Here is a 27223-nt window from a genome sequence, read left to right as displayed (position 1 = left end):
CCCGCCCCCTCCACTTCTTTCTGGCTTCTCCGCTCGTTCCCGCTGCACCTTCGCCTTCCTCAACCCGGAACTCTAGTCCCCGCTCACCGTGCTCCTTTGCCCTCCCCGTCCCTTCCGTGACCCTCTCTGCCCCTTCTGAAGACCCACTCCTCCTCCCAAGGATCCGGACACCGCCCCCCACTCCCCGGAGGTAACCAGCCTGATTTGGGAGGGGGGAATTTGGGTCCCGGTCTGGCTTGCTGAGTGCTGGGTAAACTTGGGCAAGGCGCTGCCCCTCTCTGGTCTGAGTTCCCCGTCGGTACTAGGAGGGAATTGCTTTCAGGTGGAAACCTGTCTTAACCCAAGACAATTTGCTGAGGGTAGAGTCCTCTGCAGTAACCTGCTGATTTATTTTTTCTTTTGATGAAAAAAAAGTTGTCGTTCATCTCAAAAACGTTTGAAAATACAAAGTGTACAAAGTGAAAAGCAAAAGCCCAACCTCATTCATTCACTAACTGCTTATTGAACATCTACTCTGTGCCTGACCCTGTTCTTCACGGAGGATATAGCGAGAAATAAGACGGGGTTCCTGCCTTCATGCAACATGGCATGGCAGACAAAAATCAAGATTTCAGAAGTGGTAAGAGCTATGGAGGTAGAAAACAATGGTTTCATGAGCAGTGACGAGGGACCTCTTTGGATGAACCAGTTAGGGGAGGAGCAAAAGATCTGAATGGCAGCCAGGTGAAGCTTAAGGACAAGTACAGCTGAGCAAGGGCAATGGCCTCCCCATTTCCCAACCACCTCCCAGGGATTGCTGCAGTTTTGGTTGTTATGCTATCAGACATTTTTCTAGGAGCACACAAATATGCATGCAATCTTCTTTCTTCCTTCCCTCCCCCCCCCCCCCCTTTTTTAAAAAATAAAAACAACACATCCTTCTATATGCCAAGGCTGGTCTGTTCATTTCATTCAGAACTGCCTTACCCTCACTGGGCTCAGGCCTGTGAGGAAACACAAAGGTCAGAGTCTCAGACCTTGGCTGGCAAGGGAGAGCCTGACTCCAGGCCTTTCTCTGAGTAACTTTTTCAGCTGAGAAAAGGGAGCCTTACATGTCACAGGAAAGCCAATGAGAGGTCCTGCTATTTTGAAACAAGCTTCTTTTTGATTCGTCAGTTCAAAAATGGGTCCACTTCCTGGGTATAGTTTCCTTCCTAAGGCAGATGACAAATTCCTAGGGGGTTTCATCCTGTGATCTACCCTGTGTGGACTCTGGCCTGGTGATTGCTCCTGGAGGGACCTGGCCTGTCACAATACTGGCTGCTGGCTTAGGTTATTTCTCTTTGAGAAACCAAGCTTCTTACATGAGGGCTTTTTCCTTGAGATTCTCATCCAAAAGCACTAAGTAAACCCAGGATGGGCCCCCCACACACACATCTCTCTCTCTTTAAAATTTCATTTAGGGAATTCCTCAGTGGTGCAGTGGTTAGGACTCCATGCTTGCCAAGGGTGCGGCTTCAATCCCTGGTCAGGGAAGATCCTGCAAGCTGCGTGGCGTGGCCAAAAAAAAAAAAAAAGAAAAGATCAAATTTCATTTACTTATTTTTTAACTTTTATTAAAATATACATAGAGAAAAGTGCAAAGAAGTGTATATGTCCTTGAATTTTTACGAAGTGAACATACCTATGCAGTCAGCACCAAGACCAAGAAAAAGAACATCTCCAGAACCCTGGTGTCCCTGTCCTCTCCAAGTCACTTACTCCCATGAAGGGGAACCACTACGCTGACTGCTAAATTCATGGTTATACTTGTCTTTGAACTGTATCTAAATGGAACAATACAGCATGCACTATTTTGTCTTGCTTCCTTTGCTCAAAATTTTAGTTGTAAGATTCATCCATGTTGCTTTGAGTAGTTACAGGTCATTCATTCTCCTTCCTGTGATATTCCATTATATGAATACCCCACATTTTATTGTTGATGGGCATTTGGGTTATCTCCAGTTTTTGGTTATCACAAATATTAGAAAATGTTGCTATGGACATTCTTGCACACATCTTTTGGTCACATGTGTACACATTTCTGTTGGGTAAACCCTAGATGTGGAATCACTAGGCTATACATATGTGTATGTCCAGTTTCAGTAGATGGGGCAAGTTTTCTGAAGTGGTTGTACCAGTCGTGTGAGATTCCACTTGCTCCACAGTCTCAAAAATTGGCATTGTTGGGCTTCCCTGGTGGCGCAGTGGTTAAGAATCCGCCTGCCAATGTAGGGGACACGGATTCGAGCCCTGGTCCAGGAAGATCCCACGTGCCGTGGAGCAACTAAGCCTGTGCACCACAACTACTGAGCCTGCGCTCTAGAGCCCGCGAGCCACAACTACTGAGCCCGCGTGCCACAACTACTGAAGCCCACGCACCCAGAGCCCGTGCTCCACAACAAGAGAAGCCACCGCAATGAGAAGCCCGTGCACCACAATGAAGAGTAGCCCCCGCTCACCACAACTTCCGCGCACTGCAAGGAAGACCCAATGCAGCCAAAAATAAATAAATTAATTTTTTTTTTTTTTTTTTTTTTTTTGTGGTACGCGGGCCTCTCACTGTTGTGGGCTCTCCCGTTGTGGAGCACAGGCTCCGGACGCACAGGCTCAGCGGCCATGGCTCACGGGCCCAGCCACTCCGCGGCATGTGGGTTCTTCCCGGACCGGGGCACGAACCTGTGTCCCCTGCATTGGCAGGCGGACTCTCAACCACTGCGCCACCAGGGAAGCCCAAATAAATTAATTTTTAAAAAATTGGCATTGTCTATTTTTTAAAAAATTTTAGGCATTCTGATAGATGTATGGTGGTATCTCATTATGGTTTTAAGTTTAATTTCTCCGTTGACTAGTGAAGATAAAACCTTTTCATGTGTATTGGCCAAGTTTTCACTTAATTTACATGAATAACACATGAATATATCCTTGTTAGATAAAATACATGAATATAAAAATGCACTTCAAGCTAAGGTAATACATAAAAGGAGAAAGTCCCTCTAAAAGCAATTCCTCACCTCTACCCCTTGCAATCCCTCCCTGTCTTTTGAGCACTGGGCTTGGAGTTAGGAGACCTATATCCAGCCTTAGTCTGCCACTGACTTGTGTGAATTTGGACAAGTCCCCTTTCTGAGTCTGTCTCTCATCTGTAGAATTAGAATGGTTACTTAGTAACCTAAGTGGTTACTTAGGTTACTAAGGACCTCTTTACTTTGATAGTCTGAGCACTGTTTCCGTGATTACAAGAAACTCCATGTGTTGGGAATGGCCATTTGCCTGCATATGCATTCTCTCCATCTTCCTTAGTAATTGAACCCCTGAGTTTTAGCTGAGTACAGGGCTGCCCCACCAGGCTCTGTTTTCCAGCCTCCCTTACACAACTAGGTGTGACCCTGTGACTAAGTTCAGACAAGGGCAGAATGGTGTGTACAACTTTCAGGTTGGGCCCTTGTAAAGAAGCGTCATGCCCTCTTGCCCTTCTCCTCTTCCACCTGACTGAAAAGAGGACCTGATAGTGGGAACTGGACCCTCCATCTATGATCACGAGATAGAAGCGGAGATGTGTTGAGGATGAAGAACGAGGCAGGAGCCGTGACCCACCACCCCATATAGCTGACATAGCCTGGACTACTTAGAGAGAAACGTATTTCCATCTTAAGTTACCGTTATTTTGGCTTTTGTTATAATTACTACACTTGAATCCTGACTAACACAGGGTGACGGGGGAATGACTTTAAATTGGGTGTCAGGGCAGCTTTCTTTGAGGACGTGACACTTAAACCAAGATTTTAACAATGAAAAGGAAACAGCCATACAGATTTTGGGGAAAGCATTCCTGGCAAAGGGGACGACCACAGGTGCAAAAGCTCTGAGATCCCACCAGGCTTCCGTGTAAGGAGGGAGACCTTGTCAATCATGGTGCCACATCTCCCATTCCATTGTTTATAGGGACTGAACGGAGAGGCTGGTTATGTGACCTGAGCAGAACCAATCAGAGACCTCCAGAGATTTGCTATGTGAATAATGGGATAGAAAGGATCTTTCTCTGGGATTAAGGACCATCTAAGGATCATGTTGCTGTTAAGTGGCAAAAGCCCATTTTAGAATAAAGCCAAGCTGAGGCAAACACATCTGAGAGCTAGGAAGGGACAGAGGTCTCCAGGAGAGCCTTTGACCCTAGATCCAGCTACACTTGACCTTATTAGAGCCCAATTATAGAAACCAATTACTTCCTTTTTTGTTACTGAATTAAGTTTCTGTCACTGGCAACCAAGAGTACCCAGAACAATGCAGAATATAGGGTGTTATAAGTCACAGGCCCTGATATGTGGAATTGGCCGGCAGAGTCCACATGGGGCATATAATAGGTCAGGACTCCCCCTTCCCTAGTTGGGAAATTGGTAGTAAAATGTTTGGTTAAAATGCCTGTTGTTTTGGGGGACCCTCAACCATAGGCCCACTGAGGTAGTTTTAGGGACCTTTTTTTTTTTTTTTAATAAATTTATTTATTTATTTTTGGCTGCTCTGGGTCTTCGTTGCTGCGCACGGGCTTTCTCTAGTTGCGGCAAGAGGGGGCTACTCTTCGTTGCGGTGCGCGGGCTACTCATTGCGGTGGCTTCTCTTGTTGCGGAACACGGGCTCTAGGGCACGCGGGCTTCAGTGGTTGTGGCACGCGGGCTCAGTAGTTGTGGCTCAAGGGCTCTAGAGCACAGGCTCAGTAGTTGAGGCGCACAGGCTTAGTTGCTCCGCGGCATGTGGGATCTTCCTGGACCAGGGCTCGAACCCGTGTCCCCTGCATTGGCAGGTGGATTCTTAACCACTGCGCCGCCAGGGAAGCCCAGTTTTAGGGATCTTAGAGAAACAAAAAGTGAGGACGATGGAATGTGTCGGCTATTTGTGGTGGCCTTCAGGATGTCCCAGAGACAAGCTACCGTCCACGCTGGCACATCTGAGAGGGAAATAAAAAAATCAAATCTTGTTGAGAGAGGCCCTTAATGCTCACCAGATGCCTGGAAATCTGAGAATAAAATGCCTTGTTGATTGTTAAAAACTGAGTTCTCTGCCCAAAGATAAAATTACGACTAGCAAGAAGAAGGCACACAGCAGGAGACGGGGACTATGGAGGAGCCAGGCCCCCCAGGACCACCCAGATCCCTCCAGCTGCCTGCCTGGTCATTACTGCGTTTGTAGACAAAGCATAGAGGGGTGGGGGTGGAGCAGACAGTAGGCTGGTACCTCAGGTGCCGAGTCCTGACTCCAGAGGGTGCCACTCACATAGACCATGATGCCTGAAGGCAACCCCATTACTGGAACTACTAATACTAATAACTAATGTTAGGGCCATAATTTTGTTAGTTTATTAGGAGGTGGTATGGCACAGTGGGTAAGGGTAGAGGCCTTGGAGTTGGGCTCTGTGAGTTCAAATCCCAGCTCTGCTGTTTTTGGTGACTGGGGTTCTAGACCCAGTTCTGCCACAAACTTGTTGAGTGGCCTTGGGAGAGTCACATAAACTCTGTCGATAGAGCTTCCTCATTGCAAACCCAAGCTCAATTTAGGATTCCCCTTCCAAGCTTTCCCACCTCAGTAAATGGCCTATCAGCCACCCAGGAGCTCAAGCCAGGTTCGTCCTTGACATCTAAACTACCTTCTAAATCCATTCCCTTCTCCATCCCCACTGTCACCACTCAGTCTAGGCCACATTTCTTATTTGCACTTTGCCACAGTGCTGTCAAAATGCTTTTATAAAATGCAAATCGAGAGCCACTCATTCCCCTGAGTAAAGCCTTCAGATGGCTTCCCTTTCTCCGGGAATCATGAGAAGGCTCTCCCTCTTCCTTCAGCATGGCTTCTGAACCCCGGCACGCTCTGGCCCTGGTGTCTCTCTGCTCAGTTCAGGCCTCTCTTCCCCATCCTTCCCTGTGTTCCAGCCACGCCAGCCTTCCAGCTCATTTTAGCCCCAGGGTTCCCTCTGCCGGGAATGCCCTTCCCTAAACATGTCTCAGCTTGGTGGCTCGTTCTCCAGGTCTAGGTTTAAATATCAGACCCTAGGGGAAGTATTTTCTGATCTTCAAACCAGGTCAGGCCAGGTGTGGCCTTCACAGCACCTGTCACATCATTGGTAACAGGTTCGCCTCTTGGTTCTCCTCAGGAAGACTCATCATCACTCCACTCAAAGTTTACCCCTGGGGGCTCTCGACACGGTTATGTGCTCCCTGAGGGCTGTTTGTACCTAAAAGGCAGTGTCTATCTCCCATCTCCATGTGCCTAGAACAGAGCCAGGCCCCCATATGTGCTTGGCAATGATGAATGTACGATGGCCTTGAAGGATGTTCCCTTCCACACTAACCAGAAATGAGCTCAGGGGCCAGGGGCCAGGAAGCCAAGAAACCAAGGTGGCGGAAGGGTCTGGTGTGGCCCAAGCCCTGAGACCCATCAATGGCTGATCTCCCATGAATGTTTCGGGCCTCTAGGTGACTCTTCAAGTCCCAAAGGCTGAGGACAGAATGAGCTCAGATCTTCAGTTAAGTCGGCCACAGCTCTGGGGAAAACTAGCAGGAGTTAGAGGGGAGCTGCTTCTGACTCATATAATTCCAAATTTTATAACATCCAAACTAACCTTGCTTTGACTCTAGAGTTGGGATTCTGTCACTTTGCAGACAGGCAGGTGGACTTACAAACTGGCACCTCCTTAGCTGGGCCTGATCCTTCACTGGGGGGAAACATTACGTCGCGTCACCCTCAGAATGAATGGAAACCAGCTGCCCAAGCCAGAAACCCATGAAGGCATCTGTTGCCTCCCATTCCCTCCCTCAATCCCCCCAATGTGAAAGCATCAGCAAAATCTTATTCTATCTCCAGAATATATTCTGCTTCCTTCTCTCTCCACTGCCACCACCCTGGTCCAGGCCACTGTCTTTGCTCCAGGGGGTCACCAACAGTCTCCCGACCAGGCTTTTTCTGGCTCACCCCTCCATTTTTTTTTTTTTTGCGGTACGTGGGCCTCTTACTGTTGTGGCCTCCCCCGTTGCAGAGCACAGGCTCCAGACGCGCAGGCTCAGCGGCCATGGCTCACAGGCCCAGCCGCTCCGCGGCATGTGGGATCTTCCCGGACCGGGCACGAACCCGTGTCCCCTGCATCGGCAGGCGGACTCTCAACCACTGCGCCACAAGGGAGGCCCCTCACCCCTCCATTTTTTTCACAGGAGCAGAATGGGGGAAATTGGAACACATACAAGTCCTGGTGAAGATCCTTCAGATGGCTTTCTATCAGATGCAAAATAGAACCCAAGTTTCCTACAAGGTGCAGGATCTACCTTTCCAACCTCCAGTCCTGCAGCCCACCTTCCTCTTCCTCATCTGGCTCCCAGCGGCCCTGCCAAGCCCCTCCCACTGCAGGAGCCCGTGCACTCCGTCATTCTCGCAGCTTCTGGTGTCTGCTTCCCTCTGTCCTCTGTAAGGGTCTTTCCTTGTCCCTCAACCTCATGGAGGGCTTCTCAAGTGAGGCCCATCATCTGTTATTCTCTGTCTCAGACCCTTTCTTTCCCTAGAAGCACTATTACAATGTATAACTGCCTCGTCTGTTTTCTTGTTGTTTTCTGTCACCCCTGTTCTCCTTGTATAGATTCCACTCAAGAGACAAGCTGAGGTCTGTCCTGCTATACCCCCAGGACCCAGCATTGTGTGTGGGCACAAAGCAGACCTTCTCAAAAAACACCTCTTCAATAAAAATCCCTTTTGGTGGTGGCATCTCCAACCGTCAGGAACTCTCTCTTTGCTTCCGAATTTCTATCCTTAGGCAGTGTTCCTGCTTGTTAATGAATAATTCTTTTCTGCTCGTTAATGAGTAATTCTTCTCTGGGGTTATGGCTCAGAGAACAACAGGAGATCTCAGGCAGCCTGGCAAGCACTGGCCTGTGTGGGAATCGCCTTCCAGTGGAATCGCAGCAAATCTCAACTCTAAACCCAGGGTGTCAATCTAAGCCTCAGTCCCAGTGTGCCCAGCTCTGCTGCCAGAGGCCTCGAGCTTTCCAGAGCTTCTGAGGGTCCAAGATTCAACTGCCCTCCTTTTCCTTTAATGCTCCAAGCCTTCCTCCCAGGCCCCACTGAGCCAATGCCCCTGATTCCTGGTGGCTTTCAAGCTGAAGCCGCCCCTGAGGAAGGAGCTGGGGTGGCAGAGGTGAGCCTCAGCGTTGACCCAGGGGAGGGGTAGGGAAGCCTAGGAGAGCCCATGAGGATGTGGCTGTGAGTGGGGAGATGTGGCACTCTGGCAGAAACACCCAGGGCTTCTGGGTGCCTGCCAGCGCGTAAGCAGGAAGCGGGCACGAGCACACAGTTCCAAAAGCATCGTTTACTTTGGTTTTCACTTCTCCAAGGCTCAGGAGTTAAAAAGTTCTAGTTCTTGGGTCTTGCACGTTTTCTCCATCACTCCTTCAGCCACTGCAATAGCTGAGGCGTGTAGTAGGTGATGATGACGTCGGCACCTGTGTTGGGAGAGAAGCGGGAAGCAGGGGGAGGGCAGGGCGTCAGCTCGGGGAATACCTTCTGGGAGATGAGGGCCGGGGGTGGGAAGAAGGCTACCATGAAGAGGCACAGCCCACGGGTGTCACAACCTAAGCCTGAGTTCAGTTCGGGTGAGTCCTAGCTCTGTACGTTGTGTGACCTCGGGGAAGGCATTTTCTCCTTCTGGGCCTCAGTTTGCCAATGTATAAGACTGCACAGTGGGGGAAACAGGTGAGCTGTGAGTTCCCTCCCCACGCCGTATGCTTTACCAACAAAACCAGCTCCCATTTATGAAGTGATAAGCATACGCCAATTACACGTAGCATCTCATTTAATCCTCCTGACAACCACGCACCAGCTATCTTATCCCTAGTTCATAGGCAAGGACACTGAACTTAGAGAAGTGGCTTGGCCAAGGTCTCAAAACCAAAAAATAACAGAGGGCTCTGCATACTTCACTGTTCCACATTCTGTCCTGTGGTTTCATGTCTTTTCCCCAGCCTGTCTAGATCTCTGGCATTTCCAGGCATGAGACTCCAGGCTGTCTCATGACTTTATTTCCCTATCTGGTCAAAGTGCCTATCAGTCCCTGCGGCACATGTCAAAAACTCCCACCCCTGCTTGCTCACCTGCTCTGCGGAAGGCAGTCATGACCTCCAGTACAGCAGCCTTGAGATCAAACGCTCCGGCCTGGGCTCCATGCCACAGCATGGCAAACTCTCCAGAAACGTGGTACACGGCGAGAGGGAGCTCAGGGTGCTGGGGAGAAGCAGCGGGGGGCAGGCAGGTTGAAGTGGGGGTGGGCATGCCTCTGGGAGTATCCCTTCCTCCCTGCTCAATGTGTGACCGTCTTGAGCCCCAAGCCCTGAGTCACTGCTGCTGCCGGCCTGGCCCATCCTCGAGCTGTTAAAGCAGAACTGTTCAAAGGCTCCTGCGAGCCCTGGCGCAGAGGCCCACAGTGGTTCCCGGGCGGGGACAGGGACGGGGGAGGGGGAGGGGGGTTGCTGGGGATTCCTGTTCCTGGGAAGACTGCTCAACTCCGAGATTCTGCAGTCCCTCGATCAAAGGGCCCAGAATCTGTGGACACACTCTCATCTCCCCGAGCCCCCTCTGGCCTCTGCCCCGTGCTCACCTTGTTCTTTACCTCCCGCACGATGTCCAGGTAGGGCATTCCTGGCTTCACCATGAGCATGTCAGCTCCTTCCCGTACATCCCGGTCCTAAGGGATGAGTTACGGTGTGGGCAGTGCCTGGGAGGCGAGGTGACAGGGGGACAGGCCGGGTGGGGCTGGTGCTCTGGTCACTCACCACCGCGCGGAGGGCCAGGCCTCGTGCTCCGGGCGGCAGCTGGTAGCAGCGGCGATCTCCAAAAGCTGGGCTCGACTGAGCTGCGTCCCTGGGAATCAGAGACACCAGGGTGGGCTCCAGCTTTGGGTTAACGGGTCAGGGATTCAACAGCAGACCCCTGCCCATCCCCACTCACCGGAAAGGTCCATAGAAACAGGAAGCGAATTTGGCACTATAGCTCATCACTGATACCTATGGGCAGATAATAGGGGTCTCGGCTTAGCCAGCCCTCCAGATGTCCCAGGGTGAAGTGACAGGGAGAGAAAGGACCCAGGCCGGAAGTAGAGGTGTGTGTCCTAGTCCCACTGGAGCTCTGGGCCTTGCTTTCTCTGTGCGAGGTGCAGACACGGGGGCAGGTCTGGTCCAGGCTCTCTTACTTCCTCCCCACGTGCTGCCTGCACCCCTGCCCCTACCCTGTTGCCAAATCCATGTGCCATCAGAGCCTCCTTGATGGCTTCCACACGTCCGTCCATCATGTCCGACGGGGCCACCACCTGACATCCTAAAGGGCAGAGGGTGGCCTTCAGAACTCTGGGACCCTCCTATCCACCCTGCCACCTCCCCGACCCAGGGTGCCCATTTCTGCTGGTGGCTCACTCACCTGCCTTGGCATAGGCCAGCGCCACCTCTGCCAGCCGCTGGCGGCTCTCCTCAGCTTGGAACGACCCATTCTCACTCAGAAGCCCTGCAGGACACACAGCTGGGTTTGGGGGAGCATCCTGGGCTTTGGCCCGTCTCCACCGCAGTGGGAGTGCTGGTGGCAGCAGGGCTGGTGGAAGGAGGGAAGCTCACCGCAGTGACCGTGGGAGGTGTAGGGGCACAGGCACACATCGCACGCCACCAGGAGGCTGGGGAAATTCTTGCGCAACAGACGGATGGCTTCGATAGTTGGGGAGTCCTCGGAGTCTGCCGCAGAGCCTCGCTCATCCTAGGGACAGAGGAAGGACAAAGCGGAAGGACAAAATCACAGGAAGCCTTTGGGAGGCACGGTGGCCAGCCACCAGGGCACAGCCCTGGCTCTCTCCTGTATCACCACGACAGCCCCTGGATGAGGAGGCACGGGGAGGACTGTTCCCACTTTGCAGAGGGAAACCTGACTTGACCATTCAGAGCTGCAGCCCTACTTAGCTTCCTGATCCTACATGGCTGCTGTTTCAAGGGCAGTGGCTGTGTCCGTTCACCGGTGGCCCCAGGGCCAGCACAAGGCTGGAGCGAGGGTGTGATCAGCGTGCAACCTCAGCTTATCCTCACGCAGCCTCCCCCTCCCCTTCCCTCTGACCCCTCCTCTGATCTGTCACCTTGGGAACTCTGCTGGGGACGCCGAAGACTAGGACACAGCGCAGGCCCTCCTCCACCAGGGGCTTCAGCATCTCTTCCAGCCGGTTCACACCATACCTGCATGGAGGGGCTGAAGTGAGGCAGGTCCCAGGCTAGGGTCGGTCCCCCCACGCCTCTGGCCTGCACCTCTGTTAAGAGTCAAGGTGCACATGGCACCAGGAGGGCTCAAGCCTCACAGTACATGGAGAGGCAGGAATGCACCCACCAAACAGATGGGAAAACCGAGGCCCCACGTAGCAGAGCTATGGGATTCAGCTGTGGAAGGCCCCTTCAAGGTTCTGTTATTGACCTCCCATCTGAAGTTCAGCGTTCCTCTGCTGTGGCGCCTCTGGTGACAGGTAGCTCATTACTGACCGAGGCTGCCTCTTTTGTTGTGGAACAACTCTGCCCCCCGAGACAGTCCTTCTGAGCTGAAGTCAGCCTCTCTGGATCTTCTGCCTCCTGGGTCTGCTTCTGCTTCCTGTCACCTCCACCTGTGAAATTGCTCCCTCCATCATAACCCTGCCCTCCCCACTCCGTCTCCTACCTGGCCACTCCTGGGAGGCTGGCGATAGGCTGTTTGTCATCAGGAACATCCCTGCAAGAGCGGGGGATGGGCTATGGATTGGTAGCTGTGGGAAGGGCCAGTGGTGAGGGGGTGACTGGGAGAGATGGTTGGGAAACTCGGAAGGAATATGGAGGTGGAGATGGTGGGAGGAAGATGGGATCCAGTGTCTGGTTCCCCTGCCTGGCCAAGCCCAGGGCCTGAAATAATAATAGGAACAACAAGAATAACAGTGACAACAAGCAACTGTACTCAAAGAACAGTACTCCTAGGAAGGAGTCAAGTGGTTAAGAACTTGGACACTGAGATCAGAAGGTCCTTGCTTGCTATCCCAGCCACTTACTGACTGGGCGACCTTGGCCAAATGGTACTCTTTGAGCCTCAGGGCCTTCATCTGTATCCTGGGTCAGTTCATTCATTCATTCAACAAATATTTATTGAGCACTTATTATGTGTCAGGTACTGTTCTAGGCTCTGGCAACACAACAGTGAACAAAACAGACAAAAATCCCTGCCCTCGTGGAGATGACATTCGAAGGGATAATATCCGTATTTTTCTCATATGAATACTGTCAGGGTGGAATGAGATAATATACATCGGTGCTTAGCATACTAGTACCTGGGACACAGTAAGCCCTCAATACGTATCAGCTGTGCTATCATGACTGATCATGACTGCCACCTCTGACATGTACACAGTACTTTACAGCCAACAAAACATCGTCTCGGTTTCTGTCTTGTTGCAAAAACTCAGGATGAAAAAGGCAAGGGTTGTTTTTATTTTCCAAATGGGAAGACTGTATTCTCTTCAAGGTTTGTTTTTTTCTTAATGGCTGTCCTTAACCCAGTAGGCCACTTCCAATACCTTGAGCTCCAAGCTGATGGCCCCACTTTATCCCCGCAACACAGACACCTGCTCTGTTCACGTGCATGCACACACACTCAACCCACCCCCTGCCGATCAGAGACCTGGCTCATTTGCGGACTCACGTGACAAAGATGGGGTAGATGAGGCTGGAGGCACTGAGGCTGGTGGTGGTTGCCTGCCAGGTCCGAAGTAGTGGGTGGAAGTAGCCGCTGTGCAGAACTGACTGGGGCTGCATGGTGGGCAGGGGGGACAGAGGGCAGCCGGGTGGCTGGAACTGAGGGCTCTTGGGGGTCTGTCTCGTGCTCAGCTCTGTGAGGGCGACGAGAGGCGCATGAGACGTGGTCCCTGGCACCGGGAGGTGGTCACATACCCGCAGAGTTTTCCAGATTCCTGCTTCCCCTGCTCTCTACCCCAGTGCTACTCCTAGTGGGGTTCACCAATCCCTGCCGGTGTGCACCAAGATAAACAGGCACTTTCATGAAACTTCAGAAACTTCCAGAGCAAGTTGAATCTAATAATATAAAATCTGGGTTTGTATTTTATTTGGTCTCTTTTTTTAAAACAACATGTCTCTATTAATTCATTTTCATTGCATTTTATCAAAGAATCAGTCTAGGATGGACTGGACATTACTATGAGAAGCCCTGATCTAGCCACCACTTAAACTTTGCCTATTCCATGAACAATGTCCATGGCCATGGCAGAAATTTTAGAAAAGTACAGATAAGCAAAAAGAGAAAAATTTCCTGTAATTCTACCTCTAGGGGAAAACTGTTAACCCCTTGGTACAGGGACACACACTAAGAGGATTAAATCTCACCGTGCCGACAGACAGACATGCCTGTGGAGTGGCCATGGAGGCTGCTTTTCCAGCCCGAGAGCCTCCTGCCGCTCCCCAAGCACACTTGGCTGCGTTCCGCTCACCCTCTTTCCCTAGGGGGCTGGTGCTCTTTCCACAACTTGCCCATCCCCAAGTCCTACCAGGTTGTTCACCAGGCGGCCCCTCCTTCCCCCCGCCCTTGCAGCATCTCTTCTTGCCCAGATCACAGTCTCTCTTATATACCAGTTCTCTGTGGCCTTATCTTATCTCGTCCCAGTAGGCGGAGCTTCTGCAGGGCAGGGTCCACACTTAGTTCATGTTTGCCTCCTGCACAGCACTCTGCCACACAGTAAATACATTTACCCACATGAAGTACAAGACAATATGCCCTAAATGCCAAATAAGGGGTGTAAGACGGAAGCTGGGGCATTAACGTTTGTTTCTTGAGCACCTACTATGTGCCAGGCCATGCTAGGCACTCGCACACATGATTCTCATCCAGTTGGCACCGCAGTCCCAGGGGATCGGGCTGACTGAGCGCATCTCGGAGAGGCCGAGCCTACCATGAAGGAACCATGACTTCCAATGTGAGTTAGGAGGTCAGAAGCTTGTTGGAAGAAGACAGGACTAGAACTCGGTTTTGCAGGATGAGTGGGCTCGGCTTGGCAGAGGGAAAGGGGAGAATGTTCCCTCCGGAGGGGAAAGAAGGGGCCAGGAGGACGGGCTGTGGACTGCTCTGAGGACTGAAGAGGCAATCGAGGATGTGTGTTTGGAGGGGAGGGGCGGCCAGACCTAGGACGGGGAAGATTTCTGAGCAGGGGGCGGGGCAGGGGCCTGCTCAGAGCCTGGCTTTAGGAAGATAATTCTTGCATCCTGAGCAGAGCTGACTAGAAGCAGAGGAGGACAGAGGCTGTGGGGCGAGAGGGGTAGGGAGGAGGGGCCATCCTAAGGCGGCCAAGAGGCAGTCTCTTGGGGCGGATGCGCTAGCTTGCTTGACCTGGAGGGCAGCGGAGACAGGGACAGGCAGGAAGAGGGCGGGGGGAGGTGAGCTTGGAGAGAGAGGAGGTGGGGAGCTCCGTTTTAGACGCTTCCTTTTGGAGGTGCCTAACAGCCAAGTAGGGGGAAAACAAAGAGCCACCAATCTCTCCTTGTATGAATGGGACCTCAAGGCCCAGAGAGGGGCAGGGACTTACCCACAGCTGCACACTCTCTGGGCCTGGTGGGGGGTCCTTCAGTACACTGATGATGCCTTCCCCTCCCCCTGTCCTCCAGCCTCCCAGGACCCTTGGCTCCCTCCCAACTAGCTCAGGGGCCTGTTTCATCTGATCCTCCTCCTTGGCGGGGTTGGGGTTATCAGGAGCCGCACAGGATCCACTCCACCACCACACCCCTGGGCCAGCCGCATCATCTGACCCAGGGGCAAGCCAGGCCTCCCCAAAGATGTCCCAACTCCCATATGAGCAATCATTTAGCAGATACAAAGTCCTGAGTGCCCATTTTGTGCAAGATTTTGCTCTTAGGTCTGCCAAGGATTAGCCCAGCTCAGAGAGGTTAAGTCACTTGCCCAAGACCACACAGCTAGTGACTGAGCCAGAATTTGAGTTTGTTGTAGACAATGAGTGCAGGGTTTTACCTACCATACCCCATACTACTGATAAACACTTGATTCAGTAGGCGTTGCTCTGCCTATACTATCTCTGCCTTGGAGAGATGGAGGGTATCAGAGAAAAATATACTGAGTGTATGTTGTGTGCTGGGCACTGCCCTAGGTACTTTACACATATATATTATCCCATTTAATTGCAGAGAATTGTTCTAACTTTTAATGATAAGGAGACGGAGGCTCAGAGAGGTTAACTGACTTGCTCAATGTCATTCTAGAGTCACATCATATTTTGAAGGTAGGTCTTTGGGTCTCTAACTCACTTTCCAGAGAACCTTTATAGCAGCAGGCCCCCAGCTTCTGGAATCCAAAGCTGCATTCCACTGGCTTCAAACCCACATCTACTTTAGAAGGCTGAGAAAGCGAATGCCTTCTGCTTATCAGAAGCAAAAGGGCAGGGCTGCCTAGGGGCCTTGCAGTCCAATTCACCCGGAGGAGACTGGGGGTTTGGGGATGGGGGTTAGAGAGTGGTGAGGGGGAGGCCTTACTAGGGCAGTTCCACTTTTATCTGTTTTTTTTTTTTTTAATTTTAGGATTCAGAGAGAGATTTGAGAAATGGGTATTAGTGCTGAAAAAAATTTAAAAGTTGAAAATCACCTGTTTAATCTTTTACATTCTGCTGTGGAAAGTAGGGTGCAGAAAGGAGACAGGAGTTATTTGACATCCACAGCGAGTCAGGTACAAAGCTGGGCTTGACCATGGGTCTCCTGGCTTCTACTCAAGGGCCTGTCATCTGCCCCACAGGTAGTCATTCTGTTACATACATGCTTAATAAACAAACATCTGGTTTTTTTTGTTGTTGTTGTTTGTTTTGCTGTGCCACGTGTCACCTTAGTTCCCCGAACAGGGATCGAACCCGTGCCCCCTGCAGTGGAAGCGTGGAGTCTTAACCACTGGACCGCCAGGGGAGCCCCAATAAACAAAGAACTGTGCAGTAGAACAACACCCCCTGAGCAACAGAGGTGCTTCTCTGTTTGCAGAGCCAAATCCAGGTGGAGGTTTTGCTTTGCCAAAAGTCCCTGAAAAACTGGAAGATTTTCACATACTTGGAAGGGGCACTTCTCCCAAATTAAGGGAGCCCGTAAGCCACAGCTTAAATCCTGTGACACCACACTGAAGACAAGGGTGAGTCACCATGGGATGCAGAACAGCTTAGCTTAACTGGAAGGCTGTAGCAGGCAGTGCAGAAAGAGTAATGTTTCAGGGTCAAACAGTCCCAGGTCTGCTCTGTGCTCTGTGTATGACTTTGGGCAAGGTTGCAGAATCTTCATTTCGTAATCTATGAAATGGGAATGATACTATCAAACTTGCAAAGCTGCAGAGAAGATCAGAGATAGTGAAGAGGTACATGTCTGGCACAGTAGCTGCTCAGTAAATAGGCAGCTACTTTTACTATCATTAGGAGTAGAAGTGGGCTGACAAGACCTCCTGGAGTGGATCACAGCTGTGTCCTCTGCACCACACCCAGAAGGGAGAACTTTCACTCAAACCTGGATGGGCCACAGGGTCTCCCAGGATATCTGAGGTGGGGTCCTTGCCTTCCAGCAGCTTATGTGGTGAAGGAGAAATAGTCACCATACAGATGCTACAGTAGAGGGGTGGACTATATGCTATAGGAGGGACCTGTGTCTCTGGGAATCAAGGATGGATGGCTTCATGGAACAGGCAACACTGAGGGATAAGTAAAATTTCAGATTGATTGTGAAAGTATCTCCTTCCTTAGAAGGTAACTTCTCCAACTTGGGAGTAACCTAAGCTGGGCCCTGAGAACTACCACCCGGAGGGGCTGAGAAGAGATGCAGGGCCTGATCCCCTCATGTTGTGCTCCACTGAGGATTCCAGAGGCTGTGGTCTTGGCACAGAGGGTTGTGAGCTGCTGCCAGCGATGGCAGGCTCTGCCACTTGCAGGGGAGGGCCAGCTAGGTAGAAGGTGGCCAGGGCTGAGAAATCCAAACCCCCAGAAGGGCCCAGGACAGCAGCTGTCAGGCAGTTCTGAAAAGGAGCCAACTGGCTACCTGTTTATTCAAACTGCATTTCCTGAATATCTACCCTGGGCCTGCCCCAGTGCTAGGAACAGGGATTAAAGAGAAGGAGACCCAGGCCTTGACTTGGCTTTGAAGAGCCCAAATCTCCTCTGGAGCTAAAAGGAGAATCAGGCAGTTCCACAAATTCCTAGAACGTACTGACGAAGAGGTTCCTTAAAGCTTGCTGACTATATTATTGAAATGATGGTGATACTGGGCTGACATTGGTCCAAGATCCTGCAGGGGGTCAGTGGCAGATCTCGGGGAGGAATCCAGGTCTCCAGCAGAGAAGTCCTCAATGTCCACCATTACCCCTTGATACTTTAAGTATAGATTTCAAAGCTGCTTATCAGCGGAGCTGGGCTCCTGGAGAGCTCTGCGTGAAGGGGGTGAGGGAGGAAAGAGGCAGAACGGTGACTCCGGACCTGGCTGCAGATGGCAGCATGAGGGTTACGGGTGTGGGTTTTGGAGTCTGTAGATGTGGGTTCAAATCCTGTGTCTGTCACCTTCCAGCTGTCTGACCTCAGAATCCTCATCTGGTAAATAAGGACTTGAACAGACCTCAATGGGCTGTTGTTAAGACTGAATGGGCCAATGCATGTAACTTACGTACAATCCTAGCACAGAGCAGCTGTTATTGTTTGCACCTCCCTCCCCCATCCTGCGAGGCACCTCGGGCTCTCCACTGATGGAGACTACCCAAGCGGTCTCCAAGGGAATGGACCCCAGCCAGGAGACTCGGAGCCCAGACCCGGGTCCCCAAGGGCAACGGCCACGCAGAGACCTCAACCCCGCTGCAGCAGGACAATCTACCTCTAAGAGCCTAAATAGGAGTCCCAGAGTGACTCCGTCCCCGGCTGCACCGCCAGCGCTTGTGGATTACAGCAGAGTCTGGGTCTGGGGACACAAGACTTTGATGCCACAGCCCCTGCCTCCAAGTCCGCCATCTCCCCGAGTCCAGTCCCCACTCACCTGCCTCCCTAAGGAATCTGAGACGCCACTCCCGCCAGCACTGCCGCGCGCTCTAGTCTCCCAGGGCCCACGTGGGGGCGGGGCGGCTCTCCCGGAAGCAGCTCCCTCTCTCACAGCCCGTCCCCTACCGCGTGCAGGCCATCCCCACTGCGGGCACTTGGCCTGAGGACGGCTCCGGCCGATGCCACGCCCACTGACGTCAGCAGGCCTGGCCAATAGGGTGTGCCGAAAGGCTGAAGGGCCCGCCCCTCCCTACGCTGAGGTTCGCTCCTGAGCTGCGGAAGTCCCGGGGGAGCCCACTTGGGGGCGCAGGAGCGGCGCGGCAAGGGTGCTGCGTGTGAACCGGCCTCGAGGTTAGAGCCCTGAGGTGTTCTTTATAGCCCCTCTTTTCCCAGCCTAGCGCATACTTGGCACTGGTTGTTTATTGAAAAAGTAATTAGATGTCAAGGACATTAAAACAACACCATAGTGCCTAACACAATAACTAAGTCCATTTTTGCGGACTGAGCATTTTAAAGTTGTTGAGTTCAGCACCAGGCTGCCCTCCAAGTTTTCAGAGAAAATTTATTCCAGCGTAATTTCTCAGGGCTTACTCACTCTGTACCATAGTTTGGGAGATGTGATGTGAAAGACATGGGCACTTTGGAAAGGCTCCAAGTCTGATAGGGGCATCAGACCTGTCTATTATGGGTACAATGAGAGATTTGACCAAAAGTCTGGGGGGGAAAGATGGGGCAGGAGGGCTCTGGTGAGGCTTATGGGGCTTGGGTGAACTGGTAGCATCAGATGAGTGAAATAGGGGTCAGGATCAATACCCTAGCAAATTAATTCCTTTTTTTCCCCCTAAATATTTACTTATTTATTAATTTGGCTGTGCCGGGTCTTAGTTGCTGCACGCGGGATCTTTAGTCGTGGCATGCAGGATCTTTAGTTGTGGCATGTGGGATCTAGTTCCCTGACCAGGGATTGAACCCGTGACCAGGGATCGAACCCAGGCCTCCTGCATTGGGAGTGTATTAACTGCTGGACCACCAGGGAAGTCCCAGGAAATCCTTTGTGAAAGTGAGAGGGGGATTATTGAAAAGTCGACTTTGAACTGTGAAGAATGTCAGAGGGTTGTATTACACTTATTCTCAGATTTTATTTCTCAAAATCTGTACCCCAAACCTGTTTTATACCTCCTTATACTCCAAGTCTAAGAGGCAGAGAGGCTTAATGCTCGGAAAATATGACACTGCTTAGTTCCCAGCTGCTAGAGTTCTGATCTGTGTTCCAATAAGGAAGGTGGTGGAAAGAAAGTAATGCTTTTTTGTGCATTAAAGAGTTAGGGACAGTACCATACATTTTACATTCACTTACCTAATTTTGGTGACAACTATGTTACTATCCTCATTTTATAGACTGGGAAAATAATTGCCAGGAGATTAATTTGCCCCATGCCACACTGGGATTTCGCTTCATTGCCTGCGAACCATATTCCTTCAACTCACAGGGGTAATTACTATTTATTTTTTCCCCCAGTTTAGGTCCCCTGCCCAGCAGGTCTTTCATAACACCTCTCCTGGACTTCCCTCGTGGTCCAGTAGTTAAGACTCCATGCTTCCAATGCAGGGGACGTGGGTTCAATCCCTGGGCGGGGAAGTTCCGCATGCTACATGGCATGGCCAAAAACAACAACAAAATACCTCTCCTGTCTCTGAGTTTATTGATAACTAAAAATAATTAGTACCATTGGATACCTCCAAGATCCCAAACAGGGTGGAAAATTTAAGAATGTTGCTGTTTGGTGTCATCTATTTTTCCCATGTCACTCTTATTCTTGACTGAGAGACCTGTTCCCACTTCTAGCACCCCCCCCCCTTTAAAATATAATTTTACCTTAATCTGTCACTCTTATCCATAAAAAGTATTGTGAATGCAACGACATGACTCTTAAATGTAACGCTGAGCAAAAGGAGTCAGACACAAGAGAACATATTGTATGATTTCATTTATATGAAGCACAAACCCAGGCAAAATTAACCTGTGCTGGAATTCAGGATAGCGACTACTACTGGGGAGATAGGAAGTGACTGGAAGGGAGACTGAAGGTTCTTTTTAGGGTGCTGGTCATGTTGTTTATTGATCTCAGTGTGACTTTGATGGCTATGTTTAATTAATTAATTAATTAAATTTTTTTCTTGGCTGTACCTGTGCTGCTTGTGGTATCTTGGTTTCCCAACCAGGGATTGAACCCGGGCCCTTGGCAGTGAAAGTGTGGAGTCCTACCCTCTGGACCGCCAGGGAATTCCTTCATAGATGTCTTTAGTTGGTGAAAATTTATCAACCTCTACTCTTATTTGCACCTTTTAGTATGTATATTCTACTTACTAAGTAAAAAGTAAAAAAAAAAAAAACCCAAACTCCCACTTTATTGAGTGCCTTCCAGGTAGGTACATGGCACTGGGCTAAATGCTTGTGAAGAGCATAAAAAGAACCAGATATTAGTGGTTGCCAGGGGCAAGGGGAGGGAAGCATGGGGAATAACTGCTTGATTGGTATGAGGTTTTATTTTGGGGTGATGAACATGTTTTGGAACTAGATAGACGTGGTGGCTGTGAATGTGCTAAATGCCACCGAGTTGCTCGTTTTAAAATGGTTAATTTTGGGCTTCCCCATTGGTGCAGTGGTTAAGAATCTGCCTGCCAATGCAGGGGACACGGGTTCGAACCCTGGTCCGGGAAGATCCCACATGCCGCGGACCAACAAAGCCCATGCACCACAAGTACTGAGCCTGCACTCTAGAGCCTACGAGCCACAACTACTGAGCCCGCGTGCCTAGAGCCCGTGCTCCGCAACAAGGGAAGCCATCACAATGAGAAGCCCGCGCACCACAACGAATAGTAGCCCCCGCTCACCACAACTAGAGAAAGGCTGCACGCAGCAACGAAGACCCAATGCAGCCAAAAATAAATAAATAACTTTATTAAAGAAAAGGTTAATTTTATGTTCTGTGAATTTTATCTCAATCAAAAAAGGAAATTGGTTAACCAAATTCAATATGGGTTTTTTCTTAGCTTTGACAAATGTACCATGGTTATGTAAGATTAACATGAGGGCAAACTGGGTGATGGTTATACTCTGCTACTTTTCTGTAAATCTAAAATTGTTCAAAAATAAAGTTTAGTTAACAAAAAAATAGAAGCAAGGCAGTGGACCACTGGAACGGAATCCCAGCTTTTATAAATTAGCGGTAAGTCACTTCTCTCTGATGAGCCTCAATTTCCCATCTGTGAAAATAGGAGATTTTTTGTAATTTTGCATGGGTAAGGATGGTAATCCTCCCACCCTCCAAATCCAAATCAGAATCTCTAAGCATGAAGGGCTGTGGTTAAAAACAGAGGAGAAACATTACCTTGGCCTAGTAAGGAAACTTCAAAATCCGGATACCACTACAGGATTGAGAGAGGTGTGGTTGGGAAAAACCGGCGGATGACCTCAAAGATTCTTCCCAGTCCTTGAATTCTATAGTTTTAAGTTATAGTCCCCACTCGCAGGAAACATGGTTTTTCTTAGGTAGTCAAAGTTTGGTAAGAACTAGGGTCGTGTGGAAGAGTTCTTTGGGGGATTCATTCTTGACTGGAGCCTTATGTTGGGGTAGAAACATGTTACAGAAGGTCAGGTGAGCCCACCTTAAGCAGGCTTTGAATAACAACAGGTCTAGGCATGGATTTGACTTAACAGAAAGCAGTGAGGGACTGCAACATAGCAATGTTCCAGGAAGATCCACTTGGCAAGCAGTACACAGAGGAAGCTAAGGGAAGCAGAGATGAGGCAGGAAACTGAGCTCAAAGGAAGCCATAGAAGTCCAGATGGGACTTGAGGGCTTGGCTGAGTGGTGCTCCTGGGAATTAAGAAACGACATGTTAAAAAAAAAAAAAGAAACGACATATTTCTAGGGACTTCCCTAGTCGTCCAGTGGTTAAGACTCCATGCTACCACTGAAGGGGGCTCAGGTTCAACTGAGATCCCACATGCTGTGCAGCACGGCCAAAAAAAAAACCCAATATATTTCTAGATATACGCCCCTATGTTCATCGTGGCACAGCATTCTTTACAATAGCCAAGATATGGAAACAACCTAAGTGCCCACCAACGAATGGATAATGAAGATGTGGTGTATATATACAATGGAATACTATTCAGCCATAAAAAAAGATGAAACCCTGCCATTTGTGACAACATGAATGGACCTTGAGATTATTATGCTAAGTGAAATAAGTCCTGTGGAGAATACCGTATGATTTCACTCCTATGTGCAACATAAAAAACTAAAACAAAACCCCAAATAAATTAACAAACCAAACCAAACCTACAGAGAACTGAGCAGCAGTTACCAGAGGGGGAGGGGCAAGGAGGAGGGAAAAATGGGTAAAGGGAATCAACAGTATGGTGATGAATGGAAAATAAAATTTTGGTGGGTAGCATGTTGTAGAATATACAGAAGTAGAAACAGAATGTTGTACACAAGAAACCTATGTTATAAATCAATATTACGTAAATTAAAAAAATTACACAATTAGAAATGAATATATTAATATAGAATGAGCAAACTGAAGTTAAACTTGAACTATTTTGGTAATCCTTAAATAATATTCTTCTGCTCCAAAAGCAATCAAATACTTGGTAACAGTGCCTATGTCTAGTAGAAGCCACAAAGATTAGTCTTTATCACACAGAGTACAAATGTTATGCTGTGTATGTATCCAGACTTTACATTCTCCTTAGGCTACTATTATGAAAGAAAACAGATTATCTTCGACAAGATTATAAAAATGATTTCTTTCCTATTCTGAAGCTGCTCTGTTAATTCAAAGGGAAATGAAAATATGTATGGAAGAGAAAAACAAAAATAAAAACAAGGCCTTGCTGTGTACATGCCACTGTGCTAAAAGTCTTCTGTTATCTTTCAAAATTCTCCTTTTAAGGTAGGTATTAATACTGCCAATTTAGAGATGAAAAAACTGAAGTTCAGTGTATTTAAAAAAAAAATCATTTGTACAATAACCAACTATGAAGGACTCAGCGTATGCTGTTTTCCCAGAGACATATACTGTGACATTGTAACGAACTTGTAGAAATAGCATCGATATAAATTTCAAGGGAGAAATAAGAAATATATTGAATAGCTTTGTCTTTCATACAAATACAAATGTGAGAGACAGGAAAAAAAAAAGAAGCGATGTTTCTGCTGTGGAGAAGGAAAAAGCCACTGGACCTAATGAGCGTTGGGCTTGTGTATCTATCCGTGAATTATGATTTGAAACAGTTACGTAATCTAGAGGTAATACAGTGTCATAGCTGAAATCATGGAGATATCAGTGGTGTTCCTTCATAGGATTTAAGAGTTAATACTTGAAAGCATTTAAAACAGTGCCAGGAACACAGCAGGGACTCAATAAATGTTTGGAGTTGTTGAGCATCTACCATGTATATGACCAGCAGAGCCATGGGAAGCTCTCACTGTGGTTGAAGAGCAGCAGCGCCCCTACTTGTTAATGAGCAGCATCTGCTGGTCATCCAAGGTGACGCAGGATCCCATATTTATAAGGGTCTGGCTCAGTCCACACCCCAAGAACTGTACAGAGCATGATCAGTGGTCCTCCCCAAAAGCAAACTTACAAACAAGAAGGATTAAAGAGGAGTCATCACTTTTAACAAGAATTTTTATTTATACAAAGCATTATAATTTTCTCAATATTCTTCACTCATTTATCAACAAACTTTCCACTGTATTCATTTAACAAATTAACAGTGTCACACTACATTTCACTACCTTTCAACCTCCAAGCACTCAACTTAGAGACGAACAAAAAAGTGCTCGAAGCACCAAATGGAAAGAGAAGAAAACTAGGAAAGGTCAACAGAGATACTTCAGAAGCAGTTAAAGGGGATGGCTTAGGGGAGGAATTAGATTCCTGAGCACCATCAGATTTCCCTTATGGTTCAGAGAGGTTTACAAAATCATTTTTAAAAGACATGAGATTAGAACTAGGGAATCAGAGGAAACCACACTTCGGGATATTAAGCAGGTCATCCAAGTTCCTGGATTGGGAGAAGTGTGAAAAAGAGGGACAGAGAAAGTGGGAATGGGGAGCAGAGGAGAGGCAGAACAGAGACAGGAGGTGAGAAGCACAGAGGGAGAAAGTTGTGCCTAGAAGAAATAAAGTCTGGAACTTGTCATGAATTGGAATAATGAAAAGCCAAGTCACAAGTCTAGGAGATGGACTACAAGAAGAGAAAGCCTGGAATTTTATACCTTCCAGGAGGTGACAACAAATCCTGAAGCTGTACAGTCGCAGGCAGTGAGGTGCATTTAAGACTAAACCATCTGTTTTACAAGAGTAAGACGCTGGCAACCTTACTTGACTAATTCTACTCTGTTGATTTAAAAGCGTTATGTGCCGAGAACATAGCCACCCAAGCAGGTAACATGCCTATAGGCAATATAGAAGGGGTCCAAGCCAACTGAGTCTGTAGAAACCAAAATTCAGTTAATGTTACTGTCAAGTGAGGAAACAATAGAAAAGATTTCATTGTTCTCTTGAACCCTTATAGTAATTTCCTAAAGCTAAGCCATTCTGATCACCTGAAATAAGCTAGTATTGCCAAATCCTGTACAATCAGATAGGCTGACCATGATCAAACCCCAATTTTTCCTGAGCCTTGGCTGCCTCTGTGATCTGGAACACAGTCGGCAGCATGGAAGTTATTATTACTTTTTTGGGGGGCGGGGAGGGAATTGGGAATCAACAACTGCCTAACTATACGTGTAAGTAAACAAGAGAGATCAAATTGACCAATTAAATTAGCTCTTCAGAATCTCTCTTGCCAAAAAGTCATAACCTTGAGACTGATTAAGCAAAACAGGATTCCGCTACTCAGATGCTCCGAGTCTGGGAAGCGCTGGTTTTGATGATAATTCTGATGATAATTCAGTTTTTATTTCGATCTTCTGCCTAAGACTACTCTGCCCAGCACGAAAATGCTTCACACAAACGTGTACGGCGTTTCAGAGTGGTACCTTCCGAGCTACGTCTCCCCATCCTCTCAGTTGTCCACTTCCTCCTCTTCATTCTGTTCTTCTTCCTCCAGCCTCTCCTCATCTTCATCGTTGTCCTCATCCCTGCTCTTGTCTTGCTCTTCTGAATCTGTTTTTTTGTCTTTGTCCTTCTTCTTTTGCTCTGAAGCTTCCTTCTTGCCTTTTTGCTCCCTCCTGTAAGCTGTAAGGATGAAGGGGAGGGAGTTAGGAGGCAAGACTGAACCAGACTGCAGCAGCTAACTCCACTGCATAATTGGAAAAGCTGAGGCACAGAAGGAAAAATAACCCGCCCAGCACCACAAACAGTTATGCGGTGATGCCTGCCATCGGAGTCGCATCCAATACTTTGCTTACCGGACTTAAAGGCACCCCAGCTGATAAAGACTTAGGGCCAGGTGAGCAGATCATACAGGATGAACATCTACTTGGATGAGAAAACGAAAGGGTAGTTACCTTCCAGAGCTTCTTTTAACGGGGTCACGAACCGCTGAAACTCCATCTCCTCCATGGCGGAGAGCACATCGCTGGCATTCAGTGTCTTGCGTTTCCCTTTCATCGCGAAGTTGTTGGCACTGAAAGAAGAAAGATTAAGGGCTGTCAGATGCCCTCTTGCCGCGTACGGAGTGGGTGGGAAAAGGAGCACCCAGAAGTGGCACGAGAAAGCCTGCATGCACGGATTTTTGTGACACGGTAAGTCCCTCCCTTACCTGTACAAAAGGGTTAAAGCAAAGTTACTGTTTTCTTATTTTGTTTCAGAGATTGCAAGACCTGGACGAGGGCTCTGAACCTCGCTCCACTGAGGTAGAACATAATTCCTGGGGGTTGCGGGCTCCAGGCCACGAACTCCGAACCAGTGTGTGTGTGTGTGGGGTCTCTTTACGCCTCATGCCCAGCTAAGCTCTGCCTAGCTCTGTCCGCCTCACCAGGATGTGGCGTACAGCACGAAGACGCTGGCGGCGCGGGAGATGGCGCTCCGGGCCTCCTTGGAGATGCTGACACCGTCCGGGAGCTGTGAGAAAAGCGCGGGTGAGCAAAGCTACCGGTCCAGGACCTGTTTTCCCCTGCCCGCTCGTCCGCCCCTGGCCCGTCCGCCAGCCGGAGCTGCTCACCGCCTCCTTGATGATCCTGGTGATGACGGCATTGGGCAGGTTTAGGTCCTCGGGCCTCTCCGCCATTGCCGCGGCCGGGGCCCAGGCCTCGGACCTCCTCTTCAGGCAGCTACAGCGTCCGGACTTCCCGCGTCGACACGGTCTGACCCAACGAGGCTTCCGTCGCGCCCCGCGTTGCCCACACAGTGTCCCACAGTGCCCCGCGCGCCATAACCTTCCTCCTCCTCCAGCCCAGCTTCCGCCTCCAGGGGCTGGTGCTTTCGAGCTTTGCACGCTGCCATGGTTTTGGCTCGAGGGGTTTCCGTCCGGCCTCACCGGCACCTGGCGTCCCTTCCCAGGCTCGTTTCTCTGCTTCACGCCACCACCGTCTCTGGAACTTGCTTAGCAAATGAAGTATGGCTCACTGGGCTTCCGTCCCTTTCCCGTAGTGCTCTGCGCTGCTGCCTGGCGACGTCGCAGCCTGGTGGCTAGCGTGGGAGACGGAGGCGTGGACTGAGCTGGTGGGGCGGGGCTCCTCCCGATGAGAGGCTGGGCGCGTCGTTCACTTCACCGCGGGTCGAAGAGTGGCGTTTTTCTGTGGGTTTAGGCCGCTTGGCTTCCGCTTTGGTTTCGCGGAAGCGCGGCCCTCCGAGGCTGCATTCTCCCACTTCCCTTTTCCGGAACGAAGCGGGAAATCTTTTTTCAATTCTGCCGGCGCAAATGGTCACCTCTAATGTTTTTAGCCCTCTCGACTTTGTAGTAATGGTATTAAGAAAAACTATTACCTAAATTTTTTTTTTAACGCTCACTACTTTGCCAGCACCGTGCTAGGGCTGGCGACATAGAGATGGGCATGACTAGACCTCGGGGCTCAATTCGGGCTGGTCAGGTAGCAAAAGGGCAACACGCAGCCGGTTGTAAGAATAATGTAACATTATATTCGCATTGAAAAACAAACCCTCTTA

General features: G+C 49.5%; 3 protein-coding genes and 2 long non-coding RNA genes across 8 annotated transcripts in view; 3 read left to right on the top strand and 2 right to left on the bottom strand.

Moving 5' to 3' along the window:
- The first annotated feature begins 40 nt into the window (after positions 1 to 40).
- LOC113619789 (uncharacterized) lies at positions 41 to 7287 on the top strand. The gene is made up of 2 exons (XR_003432532.1): positions 41 to 190; positions 7218 to 7287. It is a non-coding gene; the product is annotated as an uncharacterized LOC113619789 (long non-coding RNA).
- A 1055-nt stretch (positions 7288 to 8342) lies between these two features.
- ALAD (aminolevulinate dehydratase) lies at positions 8343 to 18218 on the bottom strand. Of its 4 annotated transcripts, none has more exons than XM_027105141.1 (12): positions 18090 to 18218; positions 12733 to 12919; positions 11725 to 11775; positions 11159 to 11255; positions 10653 to 10788; positions 10462 to 10545; positions 10274 to 10362; positions 9997 to 10052; positions 9822 to 9909; positions 9647 to 9733; positions 9144 to 9273; positions 8343 to 8495 (listed from the first exon to the last, which is right to left on the bottom strand). In XM_027105141.1, the coding sequence occupies exons 2-12, from the start codon at positions 12843 to 12845 to the stop codon at positions 8437 to 8439; spliced, it is 990 nt and encodes a 329-aa protein (XP_026960942.1). In that variant the 5' UTR covers positions 12846 to 12919; positions 18090 to 18218; the 3' UTR covers positions 8343 to 8436. The 4 variants fall into 4 exon arrangements, with proteins under 4 accessions (XP_026960942.1, XP_026960944.1, XP_026960941.1 ...); XM_027105143.1 differs by lacking the exon at positions 18090 to 18218 and adding an exon at positions 13535 to 13601; XM_027105140.1 differs by lacking the exon at positions 18090 to 18218 and adding an exon at positions 13431 to 13578.
- On the top strand, positions 15696 to 20801 carry LOC113619790 (uncharacterized). Its single transcript, XR_003432533.1, has 3 exons — positions 15696 to 16218; positions 19490 to 19583; positions 20756 to 20801. It is a non-coding gene; the product is annotated as an uncharacterized LOC113619790 (long non-coding RNA).
- A 2975-nt stretch (positions 20802 to 23776) lies between these two features.
- POLE3 (DNA polymerase epsilon 3, accessory subunit) lies at positions 23777 to 26399 on the bottom strand. The gene is made up of 4 exons (XM_027105138.1): positions 26280 to 26399; positions 26094 to 26179; positions 25624 to 25742; positions 23777 to 25351 (listed from the first exon to the last, which is right to left on the bottom strand). The coding sequence occupies exons 1-4, from the start codon at positions 26343 to 26345 to the stop codon at positions 25179 to 25181; spliced, it is 444 nt and encodes a 147-aa protein (XP_026960939.1). The 5' UTR covers positions 26346 to 26399; the 3' UTR covers positions 23777 to 25178.
- A 302-nt stretch (positions 26400 to 26701) lies between these two features.
- Positions 26702 to 27223, top strand: part of RGS3 (regulator of G protein signaling 3) — a 162238-nt gene continuing 161716 nt past the window's right edge. The window contains exon 1 of the mRNA XM_027105131.1: positions 26702 to 27147. The gene's annotated coding sequence lies outside the window, so the exon portion shown is untranslated. The remainder of the gene's footprint in view (positions 27148 to 27223) is intronic.

Source organism: Aethalodelphis obliquidens, unplaced genomic scaffold, assembly GCF_003676395.1.
Source record: "Aethalodelphis obliquidens isolate GAN/ISIS:26980383/991018 unplaced genomic scaffold, ASM367639v1 scaffold7, whole genome shotgun sequence".
Taxonomy (NCBI): domain Eukaryota; kingdom Metazoa; phylum Chordata; class Mammalia; order Artiodactyla; family Delphinidae; genus Aethalodelphis; species Aethalodelphis obliquidens.
This window is presented reverse-complemented; position numbering and strand designations above follow the sequence as displayed.